The 25,587-nt window shown below is 39.6% G+C and overlaps 2 protein-coding genes across 6 annotated transcripts in view; both read left to right on the plus strand.

Moving 5' to 3' along the window:
• The window catches only part of elna (elastin a), a 41,183-nt gene extending 22,085 nt beyond the window's left edge, over positions 1 to 19,098 (plus strand). For 2 of the 5 annotated variants that reach the window (XM_043259532.1, XM_043259531.1), the window contains exons 11-49: positions 606 to 668; positions 747 to 782; positions 914 to 985; positions 1,890 to 1,928; positions 2,018 to 2,101; positions 2,393 to 2,443; positions 2,592 to 2,663; positions 2,778 to 2,834; positions 3,229 to 3,273; positions 4,119 to 4,205; positions 4,301 to 4,344; positions 4,667 to 4,820; positions 4,904 to 4,939; positions 5,032 to 5,091; positions 5,296 to 5,361; positions 5,502 to 5,534; positions 5,858 to 5,944; positions 6,040 to 6,072; positions 6,242 to 6,337; positions 6,462 to 6,494; positions 6,599 to 6,649; positions 7,401 to 7,457; positions 8,234 to 8,266; positions 9,683 to 9,778; positions 10,743 to 10,775; positions 11,274 to 11,351; positions 11,428 to 11,460; positions 11,570 to 11,704; positions 11,790 to 11,831; positions 12,468 to 12,494; positions 13,123 to 13,152; positions 13,232 to 13,309; positions 13,755 to 13,823; positions 14,666 to 14,722; positions 14,990 to 15,025; positions 15,455 to 15,502; positions 16,549 to 16,581; positions 16,742 to 16,798; positions 17,141 to 19,098. In XM_043259532.1, the coding sequence (XP_043115467.1) occupies positions 606 to 668; positions 747 to 782; positions 914 to 985; positions 1,890 to 1,928; positions 2,018 to 2,101; positions 2,393 to 2,443; positions 2,592 to 2,663; positions 2,778 to 2,834; positions 3,229 to 3,273; positions 4,119 to 4,205; positions 4,301 to 4,344; positions 4,667 to 4,820; positions 4,904 to 4,939; positions 5,032 to 5,091; positions 5,296 to 5,361; positions 5,502 to 5,534; positions 5,858 to 5,944; positions 6,040 to 6,072; positions 6,242 to 6,337; positions 6,462 to 6,494; positions 6,599 to 6,649; positions 7,401 to 7,457; positions 8,234 to 8,266; positions 9,683 to 9,778; positions 10,743 to 10,775; positions 11,274 to 11,351; positions 11,428 to 11,460; positions 11,570 to 11,704; positions 11,790 to 11,831; positions 12,468 to 12,494; positions 13,123 to 13,152; positions 13,232 to 13,309; positions 13,755 to 13,823; positions 14,666 to 14,722; positions 14,990 to 15,025; positions 15,455 to 15,502; positions 16,549 to 16,581; positions 16,742 to 16,798; positions 17,141 to 17,187 (2,288 nt within the window). In that variant the 3' untranslated portion in view covers positions 17,188 to 19,098. Of the gene's footprint in view, positions 1 to 605; positions 669 to 746; positions 783 to 913; positions 986 to 1,889; positions 1,929 to 2,017; positions 2,102 to 2,392; positions 2,444 to 2,591; positions 2,664 to 2,777; positions 2,835 to 3,228; positions 3,274 to 4,118; positions 4,206 to 4,300; positions 4,348 to 4,666; positions 4,821 to 4,903; positions 4,940 to 5,031; positions 5,092 to 5,295; positions 5,362 to 5,501; positions 5,535 to 5,857; positions 5,945 to 6,039; positions 6,073 to 6,241; positions 6,338 to 6,461; positions 6,495 to 6,598; positions 6,650 to 7,400; positions 7,458 to 8,233; positions 8,267 to 9,682; positions 9,779 to 10,742; positions 10,776 to 11,273; positions 11,352 to 11,427; positions 11,461 to 11,569; positions 11,705 to 11,789; positions 11,832 to 12,467; positions 12,495 to 13,122; positions 13,153 to 13,231; positions 13,310 to 13,754; positions 13,824 to 14,665; positions 14,723 to 14,989; positions 15,026 to 15,454; positions 15,503 to 16,548; positions 16,582 to 16,741; positions 16,799 to 17,140 lie in introns of all 5 variants that reach the window. The other 3 variants (XM_043259533.1, XM_043259535.1, XM_043259534.1) reach the window with 3 other exon arrangements.
• Positions 19,099 to 20,272: 1,174 nt separating this feature from the next.
• Positions 20,273 to 25,587, plus strand: part of limk1a (LIM domain kinase 1a) — a 34,422-nt gene continuing 29,107 nt past the window's right edge. Inside the window, exons 1-2 of the mRNA XM_043259089.1 lie at positions 20,273 to 20,904; positions 23,452 to 23,551. Of these exons, the coding sequence (XP_043115024.1) occupies positions 20,847 to 20,904; positions 23,452 to 23,551 (158 nt within the window). The 5' untranslated portion in view covers positions 20,273 to 20,846. The remainder of the gene's footprint in view (positions 20,905 to 23,451; positions 23,552 to 25,587) is intronic.

Genomic DNA, 25,587 nt, shown 5'->3' on the forward strand with positions numbered 1-25,587 from the left:
GCTAACTTTTCTCTGTTTATGTACTGTAATATGACCACCAGGCCCACAAGGACTCTGCAAGCGCTTTTCGCATTTATGGTGCGGATTGCGGGGAACATATCCCGAATTCTGTGAAATAGATCTAGACGTGGCAAAATATGTTCAGCTGAACTGAGGATGCCTCACGCTTAGTCTAGAAACATATTATATGCAAGAATGCAAACCTTCAAATTCTTGGCACACTCAAGGGGGCGATAGAGTTACTTTCACATTGAGTAATGGGTTATTCAGGTAGCTAGACCTTTTAGTTCTTTGACAAGACTGACTGCTTCATAACAGCATTTGGCCAGAAGGAGAAAGCACATCATTGAAAACTCAGAAACAGGCAAAAATGCCACATGAAATGTATATTGTGCATATGTGAATAGAATATATTTGGCCATTAGAATACATCTTATAAATAAAGGTATGTGTGGAATTCTGGATTTCTCTGAAAATCTGCGAGGCTTTCTGTGCTCACAGATTTAGTGCAGGCCTGCTAATCAGTCATTTGGATAAAACACCAAATTAAAATTGCACATATGTCCTTCATTTGTTCTTGATCACTTGGATTGCTATGATTACAGGCTTCAATGGGCGTGGTGTTCTTCCTGGTGTAGCCACAGGAACTGGACTCAAACCTAAATCAGGTAAACTTTCAATGAAATTGACAGTCATTGCAGTGAAATGAACTCTACCATATCTAACTAACTGATTCTTTGCTGTAGCTGCTGGTGGAGGGCAGGGTCTGGTGCCAGGCGGTGGTTAGTACATGAGCATACTGCAACCGTTTAAACAGATTATTAATAATCATATCTGAATGTGTGGAAGTATCTGCAAATTTAAACAAAAACTTTGTCTGTTGACATTCAAACAAATGGTCCTTTTGCTGTAGGTGGACGTGGATATGGACCACTGCAACAAGGAGTATTTCACGGATACCCTCTCAAATCTCCAAAAGCCCAAGGTGGAACATTTGATTCTTTTGATCAGACTACACACATTGTGCTCAGCCCAGCTCTGCCATGCCTTGAAAAGAAGCATTTGCCGACTGATTACATTTGTGGTTTCACAGCTATTAAACAATACAATATGAGGTCAATAATAATAAGAAAGTAAGAATGTCTTTCATCAAACGCTCCAGATGAAGCCCAGCTATATTGGATCAGTGTTTATACTTGCATTGCTAGTCATCCATTTATGTGGTAGATTACTCTCCGGTGCACTGAAACGTTATGTGATTTCTTCTACATGGAGGTTCAGCAGTTGAAGTGCTCAATTAATTCTTTTCGAGCACTAAACTCAGATGGACGATGTGCTCTCTGGAAAGTGACTTCTTACTTGGGAAAGAGCCTTGACGAAGTTCACAGTCATAGTTTTCATAGTCACAACTGAAAATATTTTCATTAATGTTTCCGTTTAAAGCTTGAAAGAAGTACATATTTTCATGTCTGTCTTATCGGCGCGTTATCAGCCTTAATCATGGACTAGGAATACATCCAGAGAAATTAGGAGAAATAGATTGTGGTATTAATATGTGAACTTTTAGTGGAAGAGAGCTTTTCCAAACTTGCATATTTGTTCTAATAAAAACAGTATACAATGTTGGATAAAAATGTGTGGTCAGCTTCAACGGTTTAAGGCTTTACAGGTTATGTGAAAGTAAGATCATACGTCAACGGAAATCAGTCAGAGGTTTCTTTATCATCTAATATTTTGCGGTTTTATCTGTATGTGCCCTTTTTTTCAAATACTGTGCATGTATTCTCTCCAAACTCTACTGTTGTAAATAGCTTTAATATGTATAAGATAAAGCACATTTTGACATGTTATATCTGTAATATGTCTTATGTCGTGACTTGCGTTAACAGGTGCTGGGTTACCCTACACTGGTGGTAAACTTCCATACGGTAGGCGACCTCGATCACATGCATGTGCTAAATACCTTATGTGTGATGTGTATAAGCTTGCGTTATGATTCTCACCTGCTTTGCCAAAGGTTATGGTGGTTTTGGTGGAGGTACTGGACTCCCTGGTGGAAAAGGAGGAGCTGGCTCAAAGCCTGGTTATCCAACAGGGACTGGTGTGTTATGTCACTATATTTAAATACAAAAATTATAATACACTAGAGGTTAACTAAACCTTTTTTGGTATAACTAAAACTAAAACTTAAAGTTTTGCAAATGCAAAAATATAATTTCTTATTTATTTAGTCAGATTGTGTAGTGAAATCCTACACATGCTCTTGGCTTTATGAGATTCACCCTAGAAGGGTTGCAAAAATGCTGTCCATGACTGCAAACAGCACACACACACACACACACAAGCACTGCGAATACTTGACCAGTAGCTGATCTGCTGTCTTTGTACGTAGGTGTGGGGAATTTAGGAGTCTCTGCTGCACAGGCCAAAGCTGCTAAATATGGTAATAAAAATAATTTATTGAGTCCACATGCTTTATACACAGAAAAAAAATACATAAAAAGTTAACATTGTGCTTCAGTTGTTGTGCATAATTTAGTTTTTTTCCAAGACCTAATATTGGAAGTTAATTTTTCCCCCTATTTTTTCAGGTGCTGGAGCTGGTTTAGGTGGAGCTGGAACTTTTCCAGGTGGTGCTGGTGGACTTTACCCTGGTGTAGGAGGTAAGGGGGAATTTTCCTTTAATATCCCCTAAAACCATTTTTATTAAAGTTATTGTCCATATTGAAATGTAAGCCATTTGGTCAAGTGTGTACATATTTCCTTTTGTGTTGAAGCTGGTTTAGGTGGTCTTGGAGCAGGTGGTGCTGGTGGAGTTTACCCAGGGGCAGGAGGTGAAAAATCATTTTCCTAAAATTTGTTTAAAGGGAAATGATTTACTCATGTCATTCCAAAGTGGGGAACACAAATGTCAGTTTTTTGGATTTTTGTTTTTTTTTTCTCAACAAAAATAACAATTTGTGTTGTTGTTTAGGACAGACCACACTTTGTGTTATTTGTTAAAAGCTTCACAATCTAAATACAACTAATTTGTCCTGCATTTACTCATTGGGCTGATGCTTAACAAGAGCTACCAATTGTACAAGCCAACATTGCATAGAAAGCCATGATAGGTTTGAGGTCAATGCACATGGGACATGTGACGTGGCATTTCATGGCCAGTGATATCATCAATGTTTTCTATTTCCTAAATTTGAATCAAAATTTGGATCTGTCCTCTCTGAGCAGGTGCTGGTGTTCTTACCCCAGCTCAAGCTAAAGCAGCTAAATATGGTGAGTACACTGACTGATTTTCTTGCTTTATTATAGGGTTCATGAATGACTAAAGGGTGATTCAGTATTATAGACTATGTTACATTTTCTCAAGCTTTTTCAAACTCACAATTTTGCTGGAAGTATCCCAAAATAAGCAAGCTAGAGGTGACTGAAATCAAAACTTCATCTTTGGCAGAATGGATAAAAAACCTTAGAAGAAACCAGGCTCTGTCTGTGTTCAGTTCTCCTTAGCCAGACCAAACCAGCAGCTTGTGCAGAGGAGTCTTCTGGTTCCTGTGGTCTTGCCCGATGGCTGACTAAGTGACAAATGTTTGATGGGGATGTTTCTGGGGCTCATCTAGGTGTCCTGGTGTCTGCAGACAATCGAGAGCTTTATTGGTCATCTCTAGATGCTGATCCACCATTTGATCTGGACACAGACTGGATCTGGTGGCTACAGTGATCTTGGAATAAGAACGAAACTAATATTAGTGTAGATGCCATTCTTCAATGTAATAAGTGATGTGAAAATGTAATTTAAAAATTTTAAATGAAAAAGATTGTAGTGGCTGTTGGTGTTGATTTTAGGCATTACTCATGATTAAGGTTAGGTTTAAAGATGAGGAATTTAGATCTGAAAGATAACTTAAAAAAAAGTTTTGTTGTAGAAGTGATGGTTCCACCATATTTGTAGCAATTAATTAAACAGACAGCTTTAACTATATGGAGTACACATGAGACTAGATAATGATCTGACATATTGCTATGCTGCAGAAATGTAATGCCATTAACATAAATTCCATGAAAGTGTTAAATCTAGAGTGTGATTTTGACAATGTCAAACAATTATTTCAATCTAATAGCAAACCTACATTCACTAGGAGCTGGTCCTGGTGTGACTGGTATTGGTGGTGTCCCAGGTGCAGGTGGATTCTTTCCTGGGGCAGGGGGTAAGATGAAACCGGGTGCAGCAGTAGTATCAAATGACAATCAGTTTAGATTAATTCACCACTGATCAATGTTTTGTGTTTTCCCACGTGTCAAGGTACTGGTGCACTCTCCCCTGCTCAGGCAAAAGCTGCTAAATATGGTAAGCATGTAGCCATATTTGGAGTCCTTCTTAATCAAATATACCATTCTGCTTTTCAGGGGCCACTGTTCTGCCAATTTCAACCCAGGTACTTTAGCTTGAACCCCAATCAAACACACCCAAACAAGCCAGTAAATGTTTTTACAATCGCTAGAAAACTACAGGAAGTGTTGGAACTAAACTCTGCAGGACAGTGGTCCTCTAGGAGCAGGACTAAAGAAACCTGTCATCTATCACTGAAAATGTCAAACTGAGAGATCATGGCTCTGCCTTGTTCCAGGTGCAGGATTAGTTCCTGGCGGTGCAGGATTAGTTCCTGGCGGTGCAGGATTAGTTCCTGGTGGTGCAGGATTAGTTCCTGGCGGTGCAGGATTAGTTCCTGGCGGTGCAGGATTGGTTCCTGGCGGTGCAGGATTAGTTCCTGGAGGTGCTAGGATTTTGCCAGGAGCTGGAGGGCTTTATCCTGCAACAGGAGGTTGAAAAAACTGTCTATACAAAATATCTAGAAGTTAAATTATAATGATCATAAAGTCTCAAAACCATTAATTTTTTTCTAAGGTCTTACCCCTGCTCAAGCCAAAGCAGCTAAATACGGTAACATTTTGGGAGGGCTGGATATTTCTATAGTTTATTCTAATACCACATTTTTAAAGCAATGTTTAATAGATTCTTTCTTGCTCTTTTAGGTTTGGGTGGGGCAGCTGGTGTTGTTCCTGGTGTTGGAGGACTGTACCCTGGAGCTGGAGGTGAGTGGGAACAAACAATCACACTTAGGATCCACTGCACACAATAGTCATTTTAGTCATTCAATCTCTTCTGCCCATGATAGTGTGCCCTTAAAGGTGCCCTTAAAAATCATGTCACTTTCAAGTGACTGAATGGATTTTAATATCCCAATCCTAAAACTGTATATTGGTTTGCTACTTATTTTATTCAAATGTTTTGAAAAGGTGCACCAGTTGGTGGAGTAGTGGGGGGAGCCGGGGGAATTCCTGGAACAGCGCCGGGGGCTGGAGGTGAGTTTTACACTGCATTAAAATTGCATCTGATGAAACCTACAGCTCATGTTATAATGTTAAAATGTTGATAATTATGAATTGTTAATCTTTTGGACAAAGTTCAGGAAATAGTAATCACTGTACAAATCCATTTTTAGCGTATCCAGGTGGAGTGAAGCCTCCTAAATACGGTAAGAGCTTTTACACATTTCAGGTGTAAATGGGAGTTAATAATGTAGTGTGTACAGTACAGGTTTGAGTAGGATTGAGAGCCTGAACAATAGCAGGAGCTTGGTGCTGTAAACTGCTACTGCTTTAATCTTGCTAGCATGTTCTTTGATGATATATCATATACAAAAAAAAATATTTTTCAAAGAATGAGTAATGAGTAATGAGTAAGGAAAGTCTAACTTTCGAAAATATTGTGACTGTAAGTGGAGCACTTGGAATAGTTAGGTGAACAGATTTTTACTGCACATCTTGTATGATACTGCTTGGCTATACATGTCTGTAGGAGGAGCAGGAGGTGCTGGTGTTGTCCCAGGCTACAGTTCTGTTGCTGGGTTCGGAGGAGTTCCTGGAGCTGTGCCTGGGGCTGGAGGTCTGTATATTTTGAACTGTCTCAATTTCTCATAACTATTGTTTGTAGCTTATCTTGTTGGGTTGATGTTTAGTAATAATGATTAATATTTTTAGGTCTAGGAGCCGGTGCCAAACCTCCTAAATATGGTATGGGTCCGACTATTTTATTTGATTTAGGTGCATTGTGAATGTTATGTAAGATAAATCCATTGGTTTGTGCTTAAAAAAATTTAATATAAATTTGTGTTGACATTATAATAAAATCACTTATTAAGCTGGTACTGTCCAGTCAAAGATTATGCTATTGTTGTCTTAGGAGTGCCTGGAGGAACAGGGTTGGGGGTCCCTGGAGGAGTTCCTGGAGGAGTTCCTGGAGGAGTTCCTGGAGGAGTACCAATATCTGGAGCAGGAGGTATCACTGTTTCTTTCTGCATTAAAAAATTGGATCACATAGTTAAACATTGTTAATTATTTTAAACATCTGGACAATGCATGGACCTCAGCATTTTTTTCCTGTTCATATTTCTGTGTTTAAGGATACCCTGCTGGTGCCAAGGCTCTGAAATATGGTATTGATTATATATATAATTGATTATATAAAGATATAAGAAAATATATATGTAATGTATAAGCTACATCTTAATAACCTTCTAAATAAAAATGTGTTGCCTAGGTTTGGGTGCTGGTGGTTTACCAGGTGGGACTGGTGTTTTGCCTGGAATAGGTAAGCAGAAATGCAGTTTTAATGATAGCTGTTTATATTTTGAATAAATATGTTAATAAAACAAGAGATACATTTTTTTTCCTCAGTGATTTTTTCTATTTTGCCTAGCCAATTCAATTTCAATTCAATTCAATATTTGAAGAGTCTGTTGCAGCTCCAAATAAAAAAGCCTGTAAAATTACTTTTGGCTTTGAAGACATAAATATCTTTTCTACTACTATAATTGTCTCTCTACTATAATTGTTCTTGAATGTTTAGAAATGTAGCTCATGTTCAGTGGACTGAAACCTTGATCAAGTTTTTATTAATGCATTGTTGCAAAATAAACTTTCTGCTGTGAAAGTACTAGCAACACTTTTTGTTTTGTGGTCTGTGGGAATGGGACTTGGGCCGGACCCCTAATTAAATGTAAAAATAAAAAAACAGGTGTGGAAAATTTACCTGCTTAAAAAGCAGATCATCATTATTTGTTTAGTTCTGTGGAATGTTTGTGATTTGTAGTAGATCAGACATTAGGAATTACATAAAGTGGAAATAAAGTAAAACTGAATCAGTGTATGCACAGTATAGTTCTGTGAGATGGTTCTTGGAAATGGTTTCTCAATAAATATAGGTTTATACATTTTTTTACATTACATATTTACATTGTCCAATGTAAATATGTAATGTATATGTAATGTAAATATAATTATATTTCTTTGCTCTGGAATATGCAAGCTATGCTCTTTCCTTGTGTCATTGCTGTCATTAGGTTTGGGTGGAGCTGGTGGAGTTCCAGGTGGAGCTGGAATAGGAACTGGATATGGAGGTAAAGTATCACTTATCAAATATTCAGCAGTACACTACAACATTTACCCTGATGAGACAACATAAAGTGCTGTAATTCTTGTTGTGTTCTAAAAAAGTGCTGAGACATATTAAAGTTAGTAGCTGTTCAGACTTCATGCAGACAAATGATGGCATCTACAAGGTGTAACATGCAGTCTCTATCTTTGGTTCACTAAACTTCAGGATAGGATAGGATCTTCAGAAAGGAAGGCTCTAATCTTATTTTTGCAGTTAAGCTACCTTATATTGTTAATGAGTTTAGATGAATAATGCTGGTGTTGCATTGTACTTGCCAGGAAGGCGAGCACCTCAGTCTTCGACTGGAGTTGATGTAGTGGGAGCACTAGTTGAATTCAGGCAATACGGTCACTTTGTGATCATTAGACTGTATGCCTGCAAAATCAGTGGAAAAAAAATCCAACTGGATGATAGGTGCCAGTGTAGTTGTGTATATCAAGAAGTGAAGGGGGCCAAAAACCAGACCCTGAGGTACACCAGTAGATAACTGATGTGACTAAGACATGCCTTCACTATTAAGTGTTCTGAAAAAAATGAACATATGAGGTACAATAGAACTTAAACCAGCAAAGTTCCATTTCCATGATGTTCAGCTGTAGAAAGGAACTGGTCCCAGACTGGTCCAGTAGAAGGAAGTGTATGATTTCGCACCGATCACAGAATGATGGTTAGATTGTCCAAGATTGTTGTTTTGTTTTTTTTTACCCAAAGTAAAAGCAAATTTAATTTTTTTTACAGGATATGGGACTGGGGTAAAACCACCTAAATACGGTAAAATATTTTCATTTATTTATTTGAATTGCTCCAACAAACCTGTCAGTTATTTTCTAATAATCCTGGACACCCTGATTAACTACTTAAATTGGCACTTAACTCTAAACTGAAATAAAAGCACAAAATGATAATTTATCCTATCTGTTTTTGACATTATGAATCACTGACTTATTGTCATGGTGTGGTTCAATAAGCAATATAAGCAAGCATATAACTTTAACAACTTTACTAATTCACAAACTAATGCCATTAACCTCAGGTAGGTAGGTAGTCAGGCAGATAAACCAAACCATACATAAGAACGAAGAGATCCAAACTGAAACAAACAGGAATTATATACACAAGATGGACCAAGATGGAGCTGGGGGATGGAGGAGCCTGACAGAGCCAGAGGGATGGACAGACGAGGCGTAGCTGGAGCAGAGGAAACCCGAGGTGACAGATGGACAATGACAGACCATGGTGGAGTGGAGGGCGCTAGGAGCCAAGGGGGAGCTGACGGGTCTATGGGCCGAAGTGGAGTCCAGGACTCGGAGGCTGGATGACGAGGTGAGGGATCCTCCACCCACGACGGCGATGGTGACTGGCAGACTCGTGGCAAGCCCCAGCACCAGATGATGAGCTGAGGGTGAGCATAGGGCCTGCTGGGACTCAGGACGGCTGTACGGGACCAGCGGGAATTCTGGACGGGACCAGTAACTCAGGCCACAGGGGAGCTGCCAGGACTAACTCCACATCACAGTCATCCAGCTCTTTGTAGATCCAGCAGCCAGAGATGTATAATCAACTCACCTTCAGCTGTGGTGCAGAGGGATGGAGCTTCACTCCGTCCTCTCGCTATACTCGGCTTTCTCCACCGTGGCGTGCTCTCTTGCCATCTCACGCACCTGGTCTGACGTAATCGACTCGGGTCTAGCGGCAGTCTCTCAGGCGATGGCTCGGTGGTCGTAGCGATCCTTTGTCAGTGGCGGGCACTGGCTGTGGCTCCGCATCGTGGTGAAGTGGTGCCTGGGCTCTGGATCCTGAGTGGGGCTGGTGTCGTTGTCCTCGAGCTGAACAGTCACCAATGAATTGCATGACACCAGCACCCACTCAATGTAAGCTACAACGCTCTCGAGAGGGCCGTCCCCGGACAGCTTCGCTTGTGTGGAGGTGTTGAGTCCACAAAAGTGGATAGAGCACAGAAGCTGTCTGGTTAACGTGAGTTGTTCATGAGGGCGATGAACTCCTCCCGATGTGTAACCCTCGAGAGAACAATCCCCCTGCTCCAGCAGGAGGATGAGAAAATTAGGGTCAACATACAGGAAAAACATTAGGGCAAAAAAAGGAAAACACGCTGCTTTTAACTTTAAAGGTCGGACATTTATACAGATCTTCATTGTGATTTTAAAGACAAATCTCATGCATGGGCAGGTGTTCCAGGTGGAGTACCAGGTGGAGTACCAGGAGGAGTACCAGGAGGAGTACCAGGTGGAGTACCAGGTGGAGTACCAGGAGGCTTACCTGGAGGTATTTTTATTATATACACAGTTGTTAATTACAGTTCACTTCTGCTTAAATCATACTCTTAAATTTAAAGTATTTAAATTTGACTGTATTCTCATAACAATTAAAGGGGTCATATGGTGCGATTTCAAGTTTTCCTTTTTTTGGACAAGTTATGACTTGTCCACAGTCCCCTAAAGCAGCTTGTTGAAACATGCCTCCAGACGGAGCTATTATTCTGTCTGTAGTGTTGCTGCAGGCGCCATGTTCTGGAGACGCTGTATTTTGTTGTGAAAGTGAAACATCTTTGTTTGTACTTTTCAAGTCAGTGTTAAGTTGTGTTTAACACAAATATTAGAGTGAGTTCAGCACTCAATTACGGAGGACTGAATCTGACAGAGCAGTCTATGCAGGCTGTGAACAGAGAATTTAAAGTGAGTCAAGAACAGTCAGGTGCTTCTGACTCACAACCTTTACGTAAGTTACGTTTTCTTTTAATAGAAGAACCTGCTACTTGCCATTCAAATGTGAGTGTTATGTTTGCAAGGTATGATGCAATGGTGCATGCCATAACTATAACACATAAAAAGACAGTATTATAATAAGTAATTATGTCCCCATTGGATACAACAATTGCCTCATTTGTAATGGCTTGTTTTTGTGTCATAGCACCGTTACACAACATCACATTATGGCAAGGGGCCTAACACTTTAATCAGATGCTTCAAAATGATAGCTGGCCAATCAGTCCACACCTCGCTTCTCAGAATGATTAGCTCTGTACAAATCGACCCATTTCAGGAAAACAAGGCTTAGAGGAGAAACTGTAATTTACACTACGTAAAAATTACACATTCTGTGCATTACACAGAATACACAAAATAATGTTCTTTTTAGCAACAACATATGACCCCTTTAAGCAAGCATTATAAATCATAAATTGTGATTGAAAAGATTAATTTTCTAAAATGCATTTATGGTATTGCAGGCTATCCAACAGGAGTTAAACCTCCGAAATATGGTGAGAGAAAATGTTGTATGTCTATCTAAAAGGTTATTATAAGATTTTATTTTAGTTTTTTTATGCTTATTAAATATTTACACCAAAACAAATGAATAGCACCTTTGAAAACCATTCTAGCTTGTAATTATTTGAACAAGGCCTGTTGCAAGAAACCATTTGTAAAAAATGTACCCCAGTTACGTAATGCCAATATCTTTATTACAGTATTTTATGAACTTCACAATAAATTGATTGTAGAAGAACACATTTGAAGAACACAGCAAAATTATGAACATTTATTGGAAAATACTGACAATTCTTGATTACAATAAAATAACGGTAACACTTTATATTAGGGAAGTTAGTAATGAATGTTCTCTAATCTGTGCTACCAATATCCCTAGTCATGGCAGCTACTGTACATTTACATGCTAAAGAATCATATTAAACTGTAGTGAAAGAGATGTTAGAGCAACCTGTTGTAATGATATGAATGGTGACATGGGTTGCCTGCAGGAATTGCAGGAGGTGCAGGTACAGTACCTGGTGCAGGAGGAGCACCACTGCCTGGAACTGGCACAGGACTGACACCAGGTACTTGATTCAACTGAACCACAAATAGGTTATTATCATTGTGAGCAATCAACAAGTCTCATTTGAATGTTTTCAGGGTATCCTGGTGGAGTCAAACCTCCTAAAACTGGTATAGTAGTTCATATATATTAGCTTCATTTATAACAAACCTGGGTTTTCCTGCCTTAGGCAATGCAGCATAGATTCCACTTAATGCATTTCTTTCCGATGTCTGCCAGGCGCTGGGATCACTGGAACTGGAATAGCAGCTCCCGGAGCAACACCTGGTGGTGACGTGGTGGGCGTACCGGGTGGCACGGGCATCGGTGTTCCTGGAGGTACCGGTCTGCCCATTGTACCCAGCGGAAAACCAGGTACAATGAATAGGCTTACTCCACCAAAAGCCATTAAACACATAGTATGTTATGCTTGATTTGAACTAATGTGTTTGCTCCACAGCAAAGCTTCCAACACTGGCTCCTGCAGGGACTGCTCTACCAGGTACATAACTGATTCTGTTCAATAAATGATTACACTTCAGTTTGTTGCCAAAGAACAAAAGTAGTAGTTATTATTTTTTGTTTTTGCAAAGATACAATAATGTTATTAAAATGGGGTCAGAATTACAGTTATTTCAAAATGAAGCATATCCATTATTTCATAGACAAAACATTTAATGACGTAAAGAATACACATTTTCTTATATCCCCATCCACTGGCGAGTGAAGCTAAAAGTACATTTTGATTCCAAGCCTTCTGTGTATTAAATTAGACTTCACTTTCATGCTGAGACTCTGCTGTTCATCTTTTGATGGGTAATTGTCAGGCTGCTGTGCCATTTCTTTTTTTTTTTTTTTTTTTTTTTTGTGAAATTGCTGTTCCATGCCAACCCTGAAATTCAGTGTTGGATTCTTCAAAACTTGTAAAGACAGAACAAAACCTTGTATATTTCCATGTAAACTTAAAATTAAGGTGGAATTCATTTATTTTGAATATAACCCATTTTAGTAGTCATTAATAAGATCAGACTTACCTTATAATCTTCATTGTTATTATATACACACTTGGGGCTGTATTCATTGTTGGGCTGTGTTTGTGTTTCTGACTGAAGATGATAACATGGCATCTGTTTCTCAGGTGGTGGGCAGAGAGTGCCTGCTGCTGGTGAGTACAAACACAGATAGCATGCATGCAGTTTAAAGTGTGTGTCCAACAGTTCACACACGTTCTCTGTGTTTGAATACAGGTGTTTCTAAACCTGGAGCTGCAAGTCATTACATAGATCTATGTGTCTGATATGTTCAGATATAGAATTCATCCTGAGCTGTGAGAGAAGAAGAATTGGCCTGATATTTGCCCAAGGTTAAAGACAAAATTCTTAGTCCAAAGCTTGGTAGTTGTATATGGATTTTACAAAGAAATTACTAAATAATCATCAAACAATCCACAGCAATATGTTTTAAATGTGAGCATTACTCAGTTGTACCACTAGAGGACAGGGTAAAGTCACAAACTTCTCTGCTCTAGTATCATCACGTGATTTCAAGGAAATAGATGCAATTTTATATATTTGTAACAGACAAATATAGTCCTCTGAGAAAGCAGAACTGTACACAATCTCCCACTGTGTAAAACTCCGGGAGTGTAAGTTCTGTCATAAAAAAGGGAATAAATATATACACGTGCACCCAAAGCTAAACACTGCTCAGTCCAGTTTACTCAGAAACAACAACCAAACTATGTATGACCGTTCCCTTTGATAGACACCTATATCTGATTATTGTGTTTACAGGTCCTGGTGGGGTTTACCCGTATGGATATGGTAAATATTATTAGTTAAGAAATACATAAAAACTTAAAGTCAGAATCATGCTGAATGTTTCTTCCTCCTGTTGTTTTAGGCCCATATCCTGGTAGCACTGGAGCAGCTGGAATTGGAACCGGTGTGTTACCTGGAGCTAAACCTCTGAAAGCCCCTGGTAAGATTATATATACATATATCGTGGTCAGAGTCGGCCCTGGAGAGCCACAGTTCTGACCACCTTAATCCTAGCTATAGATTACCCGGGCAGCAATAATAAAGATCACACAGACTAAGACGTTTAGACTGTTTTAATTGGCAATAAGCAGATTAATGATATTCCGTTAGCATAATAATTTAAGTTAATGTAAGGACCCTCAAAGGATTCACCATTATAACATAATGTGCTCGTAGATGTGCATGCTTTTATTTAGAAAATACTGATTAATAATGCATGTATGTGTTCTGATACAAATGTAAATGTATTACATTTTGGAATAATGTCCTAACCTGGACTGTTTGGAAACTTATGCTCAAGCTAGCTTAGAAGAGTTCTCGAGAGTTCAGGATCTGTCTGTCTGTGTGTGTGTGTGTGTGTGTGTGTGTGTGTGTGTGTGGTCCAGGTGTTGGAGGAGTAGGTGGTGTCGCAGGTGTAGGGGGAGTTGGAGGGGCAGGACTCGTACCCGGAGCAGGTGAGTAATGCAACACCTAATCACTTGATGCTTTATCATTTAGCAGAGTTCCTGTAGCTTGAAAAGTACTAAAAGTACAATACTAAGGTCACAGCTTCTGAGACTTCTGTAAGGAGGATTTATAGGGTGGCTGAAAGGACTCAACTTCAGAAAAAGCACCAGCAAATCAAAAAAACATCCTCATCAGGTTGACAGCAGATGTTCCAAATGAAGAACACACTGCAAATAAAGAATTGATTTCTTCCTTTGTATTGAGTATTTGCAGTGTGTTTCTTTATTTGAAGGTTTCTTTAATTAGTTGTTTTATTAGTTTTTTCTATTTGCAGAGCTCTCTTGGCCCCTGCACATGTGCAGTCTGTTAGTGAAGATAGAAGGGTCTCCAGGACCTGACTGAAATATCAGTGCCTTGGATTTGACTTTTTAAACAGAGTTGTAGGATTGAAAACCAAATATGCCACTATACTTTGCATTATCTGTTCAGATAGGAAAGTTGTGATTTTTTTTGTCCTCTGAAATGTTGTGTATATCAGGAAGAGCAGGGGGCCAAACATCGACCCCTGAAGCACCCAGTCCCAAAAGATAGCCAGTGAAAATTTAGACTTCCCTTTAAGATACGATTTTGTAATGCGAGTGTTGAGGACAGATAATTGTAGCAAAATTAGCTCATTTTATATCATGATATACATAATAAAGTATTTATCTGATCATCAGATATTGGAATTGAGAACCGGAGCTCTACAAGGACAGCCCTGACTCTAACTATTATAATAAAATACTGAAGATACTCATAAAAAGCTTTGCTTGTGTTCCTGGGCTGTCATCTTACGATCATCTCGTTGCAGGTGGAGGGTATCCAGCAGGTGTAGGTGTTGGAGCTGGTGCTAAACCACCTAAACCAGGTAGCAAAGAAAGCATGCAAAACATTCATGTTCTGCAACACTGTACTTCAGAAGCATTGCCAAGTTCATTTTCAAAGGTTTTTCTCGAGAACAAATGCACTCCCCAGGCCATAGATTAGCACCGACGCTTCAATTAAACACACATCTTCTCTGCTGGGGAATTGTAGAGGATGTAGGGAAATGTACACCTAACAAGTACAAAATATGAATTTGTGGGTTTTTGTTTTCTTCCTGTGCTGAGTGTTTCTCATCTAACTCTCTCAACAGGCTACGGCTCTTTGGGCACAGGATACGCACAGCCAGGTGAGGCCCAGCATTGACTCTATCATCACACACATCTTCATTGTTCTTGAGTATACAGTATGCCTATGGGTTGGTCCTGTAGACACACATCTTACTGTAAAATGTTATAGAAGCTGAGCTCTTCAGTAACACACTGGTGTAATCTCTCTCACACACACGACGCAGCCAGCCTGAGGTCTGTATTTCTCATGAGAGCATTCATTCGGTGTCTCTGTGTTCTCTCAAACACAACTAAAGCACATGTTTCTCCTGAGAAAAGACTAAATTACTCATCTGGGATCTCAGCCTGCGCTTAAATTTGCAGAGAGACCGAAACCTTTACACTCGGATTACAAGTTAGACTGTATTTTAATCCTGTTTATTGACAAACGTTGTGTTTTACGTCGACTGAGTTACAGAACTAAATCTTTGAGTCTTTTATTCCTACAGGTGGTGTAGCTCCAGGAGGATATGGAGGATATCCACAAGCATATCCAGGTATCTTTTATACTAATTATTCAAGATTCATTTTTATTGTATGTCTATATCTATGGAATTAGTACATTTCCCATTTCGAGGGCCATTGTACGATTGATGCGATGTCTCAAAGTGTCTGTGAAGCTTCAGCTCAAAATACACCACACAACATTTATCATTTATTCATTTCTTTTGGGCGGAAGTGTGTTTTTCTTTTGAATGCTAATGAGCTGCTTCTCCCCGACCTCCCTTTCCAGAAAAGGGCGGAGCTTGTGGCTTAGTGGCGATAATCAAAATATTGTAGTTTTTTTTATATCATTATTTTTCTGAGCGCACATAAAGCTGGCTCTTTTGTCAAATACACAACTTCACTTCAACACAGTCAGTTATGTCTGTGAAGGTAAAGAGCTGCCTGTGCGTCAGTATATTAGATCTGTGAAATAACAAGACGTTAAATGAACTCAACCGGGCCTTGACTACTTTGGTTTTCCTGCACAGGCGTTGCGTGGGATTTATTTCAGGCGCTGTGATGAAAGCTCAGTACTACAGTTTGAAGGAGTTCAGAAATAGTGCATATATGTGGAATGACTCGCTTTGTGCGTGAAAACGATTTGCACGTTTACAAACAGCAGGAAAATCTCACAATAAGAGCCTTGGAAACAGTACTATCCCGACAGACAATAATGACCGCTCGCTATGAAAAGCGTCGGCTTGAAGTGCAAATATCATGTAAAGTCTATTTGCATTCTGCCTGTAATGTGAGTCTTGCTAATACTCACGCTCAAGCCGCTGTCGTAACACACACTATTATGTGTTAGTTATTATATAATCACAACGTAGAGCTGGTGGGTTTATTATTATTTCCGTCCAGATGCTCTTGGTCGCAGCTGGTCATAAATCTCCTGCTGGAACAAACAGTAATCCTGACACTGTCTGTGGACTTACTCACCCTTCATATTGGCATCTTTTTCACACAGTTATTCTTCACCTTACTTAATGCCACATTTCTCTCAGTCACTTGTGTGATTGGAGCGGCTCTAATAACGCAACCATTTCTTGTCTGTTAGGGGGATATGGAGCAGGACTGTCACCACAGCAAGGTACAGCTCTTAAAACCCTTACAACATCAAGATGCAGCAGAAGGAGACTGAGCTCTACGGCCTTACATTTACATTTATTAATTTAGCTGATTTTTAAAACCAATGTAATTTAGCTAGCAATCAGGGTTTGATGTGTATTCACGTGTGCTTCTTTTCTCAGCCAAAGCAGCCAAATACGGAGGAGGACTGACGGGATTCCTGGGAGCAGGTTATCGAGGTACGAGATTAATCCTACCACAACATAATCACCGATTTCTCATAATCACCGCTCGCATTTCCGATGTCCTGATCCTAAATCACACCAAACACTGGCCTACTTCCTCTACGAGAGTTTATAAAACGGACCACAAAATAGTTAAGATGCTCTGGAGGATCGTTTGACATTAAGCTCATGAGTAAGGCACATTTCTGATGGATGAAATCAGTTCTTTTTCTTTGAACTTCATGAATTTATATCAGCGTGTTGAAAGAGATAGCTCCCCCAAAAATCATCCTGCTCACGATTCATCGTTCTGTCCTAGTGTTTAATGTCTGATGAGTCTGTGGTGGTGTTCTGCAGGTGGAGCGGGCTGCCAGGGAAAATACTGCGGGAGGAGGAGAAAGTAAAGGATCTCTTGAGATGTGAAGTGACCTCAAGAAACATGGTGCTACTGCATGCTCTAGAATGTACTTTTGATACTCAAACAAACAATCCCAACATGCACAAGTGTTATGTTTTGTACTGATAGCAAGTATTTGTAACAAATCCAAATCTAGATCCCCGAACCGTCTAGTATTTTTGTGAAAATAATTCAAATTCTACCGGCACATTCCATCACGATACTGTTTCCCAGTGTAGGGTTGATTAGCTGGCAATGCTGTTGTGTAACTGTAGACGTTTTAACCACCGACCTCCTTCTCGTGGACGTTTCTGAGACCACCCGAAGCTCTTTTGCTCACGATCTGGCGCTCTAGACTCTCTCACATCTCCCTCGCCGGCCCGTGAGCGAAAGCGTCCCGTCATTCTGTCGTTCTGCTGATTAAACCCTGGGTTGAAATACTTCACATCTGGCTGTGCTTCAGCTCAGGGGTTTGCCTGTTATTTTTACCCTTCAGCAGCTTTCTGTGCAGATGGGCCTACGATCGCAGTGCTTTATGGGTGACTCTCTCACACACACACACACACACACACACACGCGCGCAAACAAAAAGAAATGATATTTTACATAAAGAAAATCAAGTTTTAGGAGCACAGATTTATTTTCCACCAAAATTCTAATGCTTTTGGTGCTTTTACTTTTTTCTTTTGTAATTATTTGTAATTAAGAATTATTCTCACTGGTGGTATTTTATTCTCATTACTGCAAAACAAAAAAAAAGTGTGTTATTTAAAGGCAGTAATACTTCCATGATGTACAAATACTTTTGTAGTGAATTTATTTCTAACATTATTTTCATTTTCTTCATGGAAATATAATTTCTTTTAACTTCTTACATGTTTTGTGAGATTCACCCCCATCAGCGATCTCCTGATTTGAGACACTTATCATAGGAACACGTATTACGCTAAGAGAGCTTTGTGGATGGCAGAACGTCTCGATCGCAGCATTCATTCTTGTATTCTGTGTGAAGTATGACGAGCTTCGCTCTGATTATGCTGAGAACAAGCGGAAGTAAATGACAGCTCAATCATTTGTTTCGGTAACTTTCCGGTGAAGGGAACAAACTGAAAGTAACTCTGTAAAATAGTAATCGTAGTTCTGACTTGTACATTATGTATGTTTAAACCTGGAAGGTTAAAAAGTGTGCTTATGTTTTTCCCTGGACCCGGGGACTACAGGTGCTTCCATCATTTGACCAAGAATGTGTTTCTTTAATCGTTGTGTATTCACATAGAATTAGTTTATATATATATATATATATATACATATACATATAAAATATATATATATGTATATCATATGCTTACCGTAGGTTGGATCATTTAACAACAGGTTACTTTGCCTTGTGTTGTTTGTTTTGCACCATTTGAACTTGACATGTTGACCAATTATCGAGTTTGTACACATCATATGACAATAACTTCTTTGTTTTAAATAGCTTCTGCAATGTAGTCACTGTGGAACTTGCAAAGCTGTGTGTGATATTTTAAGATGTGAGTGTCTGTGTGTGTGTGTGTGTGTGTGTGTGTGAGTGTCTGTGTGTGTGTGTGTGTGTCCGTCTGTCCCGAAAGCCTCACTAGCCAATGTATTATCAAACATATAATGTGTCAGTTTTTGCTATACTTGGTTGATACTGTTTTTCGATCCATCTGGAGAGACACTTCCTCATGTGTTAATGTACCTGGTGCTGTATTTGACCTGCCTGTGAGCCCTACCAGGTCTTCTCTATTGTGCCGTGGGATTTCCATCTTATTTAAGTAAAGGGGCGGGGCTGTTGCACTTTTTCCACAACCTATATTCTGACTAGTTCCCGGAAATCCCGGCATTTTACCTGCTCTAGTGAAAAATTTAATAAAATATTTTAAATAATTAAAAACTGCGTTCTTGGTCTCAGTCTCTGCTTATTTATAAACCATTTGGGCAATCTGGATACTGAAGTTATCTGACTGTTATTCTCAGATAAAGGGAATTACAAAAACCTGTTCTAGAAGAAATACAATGAATTAAATGGCAGTTTCAAAGTGCTCAAAAGAAAGGAACGCTCTTAGTTGGTAAGAAATTGATCAAAACTGATCAAATTTATGTGCACTTTTTGTAAACATTGTATTTAACAGAAGAACTTAAGAATTTAATGAAGAACTGTTTTGAACTTCAGAAAAGCCAAACACGGTAATCTCTGTTTCACTTTCCTTTGCCAGCGGCCTTTTGACATCAGAGAGACAGTCTAAGCCACTTTAGTCCTTCAGGGGCAAATCAAGAGTATCGTCTGCATAGCAATGACATAAATAAAATATAGAGGTCAAGAACGGAGGCTAAAAGAAGCATATATAAAGAAAACAATAAAGGGCCCAAAATAGAGCCTTGTGGGGCTCCACGAGTCAGGGGACCGCCGCTGAATAACATTGTCCTGTATTGATTGAGATACGACTGAAACCAGATGCAGTTCCTCTGATGTCAAGCGAGCAGGACCTCGTGGTCAACTCTATTAGATACAGCACTGGACAAGTAGTGTCTCTGTGGAGGGAAACTTTCTGAAAACTGAACTGATAACATCGAAATCTCTGCAGCTAGTAAAAACTTTAACCAAAACTAAAAAAAGACTTAAAATGAGATAAAAGCCCAGTGTTCCTGGTGTGTATGGTTGTGTGAAATGATACACACACGTCATGAATGAGCTGTTCTGAGATCACTGTATTGCATTAATAAAGCAGTTACCATGCAGAGATTTCATAAAACAAACACACACCAACAGTAATACTCAAACGATGAGGTCAGTATTACTCAAATAATAATTCTCAAATAATGAGGGGAGTATTTTACAAGGACATCTAGGATCAGCCATTTCTAATCACCTTCAGTAAAACTACATACCAAACATTAACATTAACAGACTACAAATTCATATAAAAGGGATCTATAAGTAAATATAAAGTAATGATTTCAATGAATATATATTAAAACATTCACAGACATTCACACAAAACTGACTACATTTGACTAATTTTACTTTTCTACATTTTTTACAAATGTTTTCAACAGTTAATCATTTAAAGCAGGCCGGTAACATTACAGTAAAACACTGATACTGTCTTATTTCCGTCTTGAGACTTTCACAACCCCCCAATATAAAATAAAAAAAATATATAGTACTTATTACTGTTAAGAATGAAAGGAAAATATGCAACTTTGCTTGGTGATATTTCTTTGGAAACTCTTCTGTACTAACAGAGACTCACGAGAAGTCTATTTAAACTCTATTTTATATGACATTTTCCCAGTAAAACCATTCTAACTTGCAATTAAATGTATATATTTTACGAATAGACCTACATATCGTCCTCTTGTCTAATTTGACTTCCTTCTCTGTTATCTGGCGTCACAAAGTATTCCTACAGACACGAGCTCGCGCCACAGAGGCCGTGCGCATGCGCGCCAGTGTTTTCCAGGGACGGCGTTCATCGGGCAGACATGTTTCTTCAGAGGAGTCCCACTATGGCAAAGGCCGGGGAAGCGCCCTCGCCGTCCGCAGCCCTTTCCCGACGTGCGTGACGCAGCGCGCCGCGTGTAATATTCATGAGGCGAGGCGAGCCCTTCCAGCGCGTCCGACCGCAGAGGGGAGCTTGAATGAGGTTGATGCTGCTCTGCTGCTCCTGGAAGGACGAACGCATGGGAGAGGAGGAAGGTGAGTGTGTCTCGCGCTCGCTGCTGCTGCTGCTGCTGCTGATGGTGATGATGGTGATGGTGGTGATGGTGAAGCGCGTCTTCCGCAGGGCTCCTGAGGATGCTGGTGCTGTCTGCGCAGTAAACCGCGTCTGCTCTCAGGGCTGTGTTGTGCTGCTTTAGCCTGACCTGTGAAGAGCACATGTGTGCTCACTTGTTAGGGCTCGAGAGTCACTTGTGTTCACTTCAGCTTCTCATTTAAAGCAGCTCTTACTGATTCACAGCGCTCTAATGTACGGGGGCTTGTTTATAGATAGCGCGTCATAATAAATAAATAAATAGTGTTTCCAGGTCAAATCTTGCCGAAACTTGTCCTTGAGGGTCTTGAAAGCAACACAAGTAATAATTTAGACTAAATCTATTAGCACAAATCTACTGAATGGAATGACTGGGAAAGCCATAGAAAAGTTGTGGGAAATCTTAAGAAGGTCCAGTCAGTGTCTCTGTGAGACTGTAGTATCTTAATGACACACTGATCCTGAAGACTTGATAAAAACGTGTTATTACTGGGTTACTTGTTCAAAGTGCCATGTTAGTATTTTGTTTATATTTTGCATATTTATGGATCACTGTTTCCATCCGCCTTCACGTGAGGTGTGTGTGTGTGTGTGTGTGTGTGTGTGCTTTCACAGGGAGCTTTTTTCAATGTGTGTGTGTGTGTGTGTGTGTGTGTGTACTGGTTTGGGTGGTTCTTGGGGACACTAATTTGTACATTAACATGCGTATGACAGACACAGCTTTGTTGTCATTTCTTTGTAGGAGTGAATTTCTTTGACTGAATTTTGAAAGTCTTTTTGCGAGCGACCTTTAGGAGTCAACACTCAGTCTAAAAAGTGAGCTGATTCAAACTGCCAAAATAAACGTAGTTTAAATGATGTTTTAAATGACATCATTTTGGTTTGAAGTATTGGGGCCTTCATCCCTCACCGTTGTTTAGATTTCTTTATAGTAATAAAATGCATTTAGTTTAATTACAGAACGATACAGTATACAGCCTACTGAACAGCAGTGTGTGTGTGTGTGTGTGTGTGTGTGTGCGTGTGTGTGTGCGTGTGTGTGTGCGAGTGCGAGTGCGTGCGTGTGCGTGTGCGTGTGTGTGTGTGTGTGTGTGTGTGTGTGTGTGTGCGTGTGTGTGTGTGTGCGTGTGCGTGTGTGTGTGTGTGTGTGTGTGTGTAGGGGGGGTGCTGTTCTAGATCATATAATTCAAGATCCGATGTGATCTGATTTGAGCGCTTTGAATCTTTTTGCGATGCAGGCTTAGTTTCAAAAAGCTCTTTTGAGTTTGAAGTTTTGTTTTTGCTTGAATTAACGCCAATTTCTCTATATTTCGAAAATTAAATGTGCTTTGTGCTTTTAAGCTATTTGATTGGAAGGAAAGGAAAACAAGGGAAAACAAAAAAAAAACTAATAAATAATAATTCCTTTGTGTTGAATTGGTGCTGATTTGAAAGTGAAACTCGCAGCCAGCTTTTGCAAGTCTTTTAAGTGAAGGAAAGCAATAAAAGGAGGGAACCCCTGTGGTTATGCTGCTATTAACAGTGTTATTACAACCCTATACTATCTATCATGCTGCTGCTCATTTAGAGGAGGAGCTCACCCTAACATTTTAATATGAGGCAATTTTCATTTTTGGGTTACCTTCTTTTAATTATATGATTTCTTTCCCAGCTGTTTAACTTCACATACATAGGTTACAAAAACACTGTCAGATATGTGTTTTTAACATAAACTTGTGTGTAGTTTATAGTTTAAGTGCAATAAGACATAAAAGAGAACTAGTTTAATACTCACACGCATGATTTCAGCATGATAGACATATATATAATCAAAACCAAACTATCTGATGTATAGTCTGATGTTCTGTTCTGGAAAAGGGGCAGGGAGCAGCAGCTCATTTGAATTTAAAGAGACATGCACAAAAACAGCATGTGTTTACTTCCACTTCAAATAGGCATTTTCTAAATGATATAATAAATGGTCTGTGGGTTATTGCTTGACAAAAACACATTTTGTGGACACCTCAGACTTATATTACTTTTTCTAAAAAGGGCATAATACGTCTCCTTTAAGTTTCCTCCGCGTCCGCATCAGTTATGTTTCTCCGTGCATGTTTACAGTGAGGATGTTGTTGGCACGTTGACTTGATCTGTGTTTGTAAGAACAGAAACAAAATAGATTTTCATGTTGATGTAATTAGTGTGAATAATTTATGAACTGTTCAGTCAAACGAGGTTTCCAGTGTTTTTATATCATTCACGGTGGCAGCACTTCCGATCATCACTAACTGACTTCTATTGAAATGTCCAGGACTCAGTAGTGTACACTTAAGTGTACAAACAATGTGCCTCTGCTGCTCGTGTGTAGTTCTGTTGTTAAAGCTTTATTCAGGCTAAATTCATCATTTAATATTGAAGCGTTTTGAAGCGACCGGCATTGGCTCACGCCCCTCAGTCTTGCCTGTGGAGGAGGTGTGTGTGCTGGACGTGAGTGTGTGTTGTGTGTGTTTCAGCCGGTGGCAGGTTGCCGGAGTGTGCGGGCTGCAGTCAGCGCATCTATGATGAGCAGTACCTTCAGGCCCTGGACACGGACTGGCACACGCTGTGTTTCAGGTAAGAGCCTCACCTACACCTCACACTACACGAACTACACCGAGACATTGATCTGAGTTCAGAGTCTAAATAATAATGCATTCATAAACCATCAAATATATGATGTAAATGACATAAAAAAAATAAAAAATATATTATAAAATATATAAAGGTCGTGGAGTTGCGTCACTGGTGTTAGCGTTTAACAAAATTGATTTATTTTTGAATAAAAATCACACTGATGACATCACTTGACTTCCTTCTTCCTGTTCGAAGATCTATGAAAAACACCCATGTTAAGTTCTCAGAAATGTTCTCATGATTTCATATGAAGCTTTTAGTTGACGTTGATTTCCACCAAACGATGTTGATATTTAAAAAGCACCAAAACAAGCACAGCCCCGCCCCCTTTTAATATCTCCTCCCACACGTATGTATGCAACCATGGCAACAACGATCGCAGAAACCAGTGAAGATGACACACAAGCATATTCAAACAAAAGATATGTTGTGTGAAACAAAGCAAGATCACCAACAAACCCTTCCCGCTCCTTGAGTTCTGTCCATCGCTGGAAAGCTGCTCTGAGTTTTCTGTCAGTTTTACATACTTTCTAAATCACAAACATCTTAAAGACATCTAATAGACGTCTATTTGACATCTAAAAGGAGCAGATGAGCAAACAACCTAAATAATAGGTCTCCTAGATGTACGTGTGCTATCAACTCTTGCTCTTGTCCAGTGCACTGAGATTGAGATTTCTTAACATGATAAATATAGTATATCTCTAGATAAATATATCTTGAACATGATAAATATATCTAAAGAAAGCTTCAGATTACCACTTAACAAAAAAACCCCACCTTTTTCTTTATAATCTTAATCTATAAAGATGACTTCTCTCTAAAGATGCGTCTATGAGGAGTTAGATTGATGTTTATTAGTAAATACTTCAAATATCTTCCTGCTGTTTTTTTCCAACAAGTTCATAGTAATTACTTTTTGTGGGCTTCGCGGGAAGCCTAATGCGTGTGTGCGTTCAGCTCGTCAGGATTTCTCTGTGAAAACATTTGTACACAGCTTTGTTGCACAAAAGTGTGTGATCATTTTATTAAACCTTTCTTAAATCCCTCAGTTACTGAGGTCCGGTGTGCACACTTCTTCAGGGCCAAACAAACGCTGATCCACTCATTTCTTGCCCTAGCAGAGGAAGTAAGATTTTTACAGGACAGATAAGCGGCTCTCAGTGTTGAACAGAGCTGCTTTTGTCTTTGTTTTCTGCCTTCACCTCTTCTTTGGGGCTTTTTTTGCTGCATAACTGCTTCTTACCCAATAATCCATCAGGCTGCTGTTTGGTCAGCTGTTCGTGTGAGCCGACGGGGACAGTCTCAGCAGCTCATGAGAAAGATCTGGTCCTTCTAGCGATAACAGGAAGAGTTGTGTGTCACGTGATCCCAGGTGTTGTGTCGAGGCCTGGGGAAAACCTGCAAGGTTGAGCAATTCTTCTCAACGGCGGTGTGGAGGAAGTGGAGCAAAACACTCACTGTGCGACTCTGAATAAGTGGGACTGTAAAGGTGTTTGGTAAAGGCGTGCGTATGATCTCTGGTCTGGTTTAACGGTCGTGAACAGACAGAACAGTTCTGCTGTGTTTATGTGTCAATCACAGTCGTGAGGCTCGTCAAAGCCAAAAACCTGCACACACACAACCCACTCATCTTTACACGATCCCCATCCCAAAGCCTCGTGTGAGTCGCTCACTGAAACGCTGCTGATCCGAACCGTTGAAGAGTTATGCTAATATTTGACTAATCTGTGTGGATGTAACAGGAACGGTCACGCTGGCTGCAATCTGATTGACTGGCTTTAAGCAATATCTGCGCAGGATTTCAGAGGTCTGCGGCAAACATGTGAATGTAACGCTCAGCCACAGCCCACAATTCTGGATTTTGTAGCTTTTTTATTAACTATTTAAAAATAAATATGACATCAAATTCATTTATTATTAATGCTATTACATTCTACTTTCAAACGTGTTTCCTTTAAATATTGTTTGATTTA

This window comes from Puntigrus tetrazona, chromosome 15, assembly GCF_018831695.1.
Source record: "Puntigrus tetrazona isolate hp1 chromosome 15, ASM1883169v1, whole genome shotgun sequence".
Taxonomy (NCBI): domain Eukaryota; kingdom Metazoa; phylum Chordata; class Actinopteri; order Cypriniformes; family Cyprinidae; genus Puntigrus; species Puntigrus tetrazona.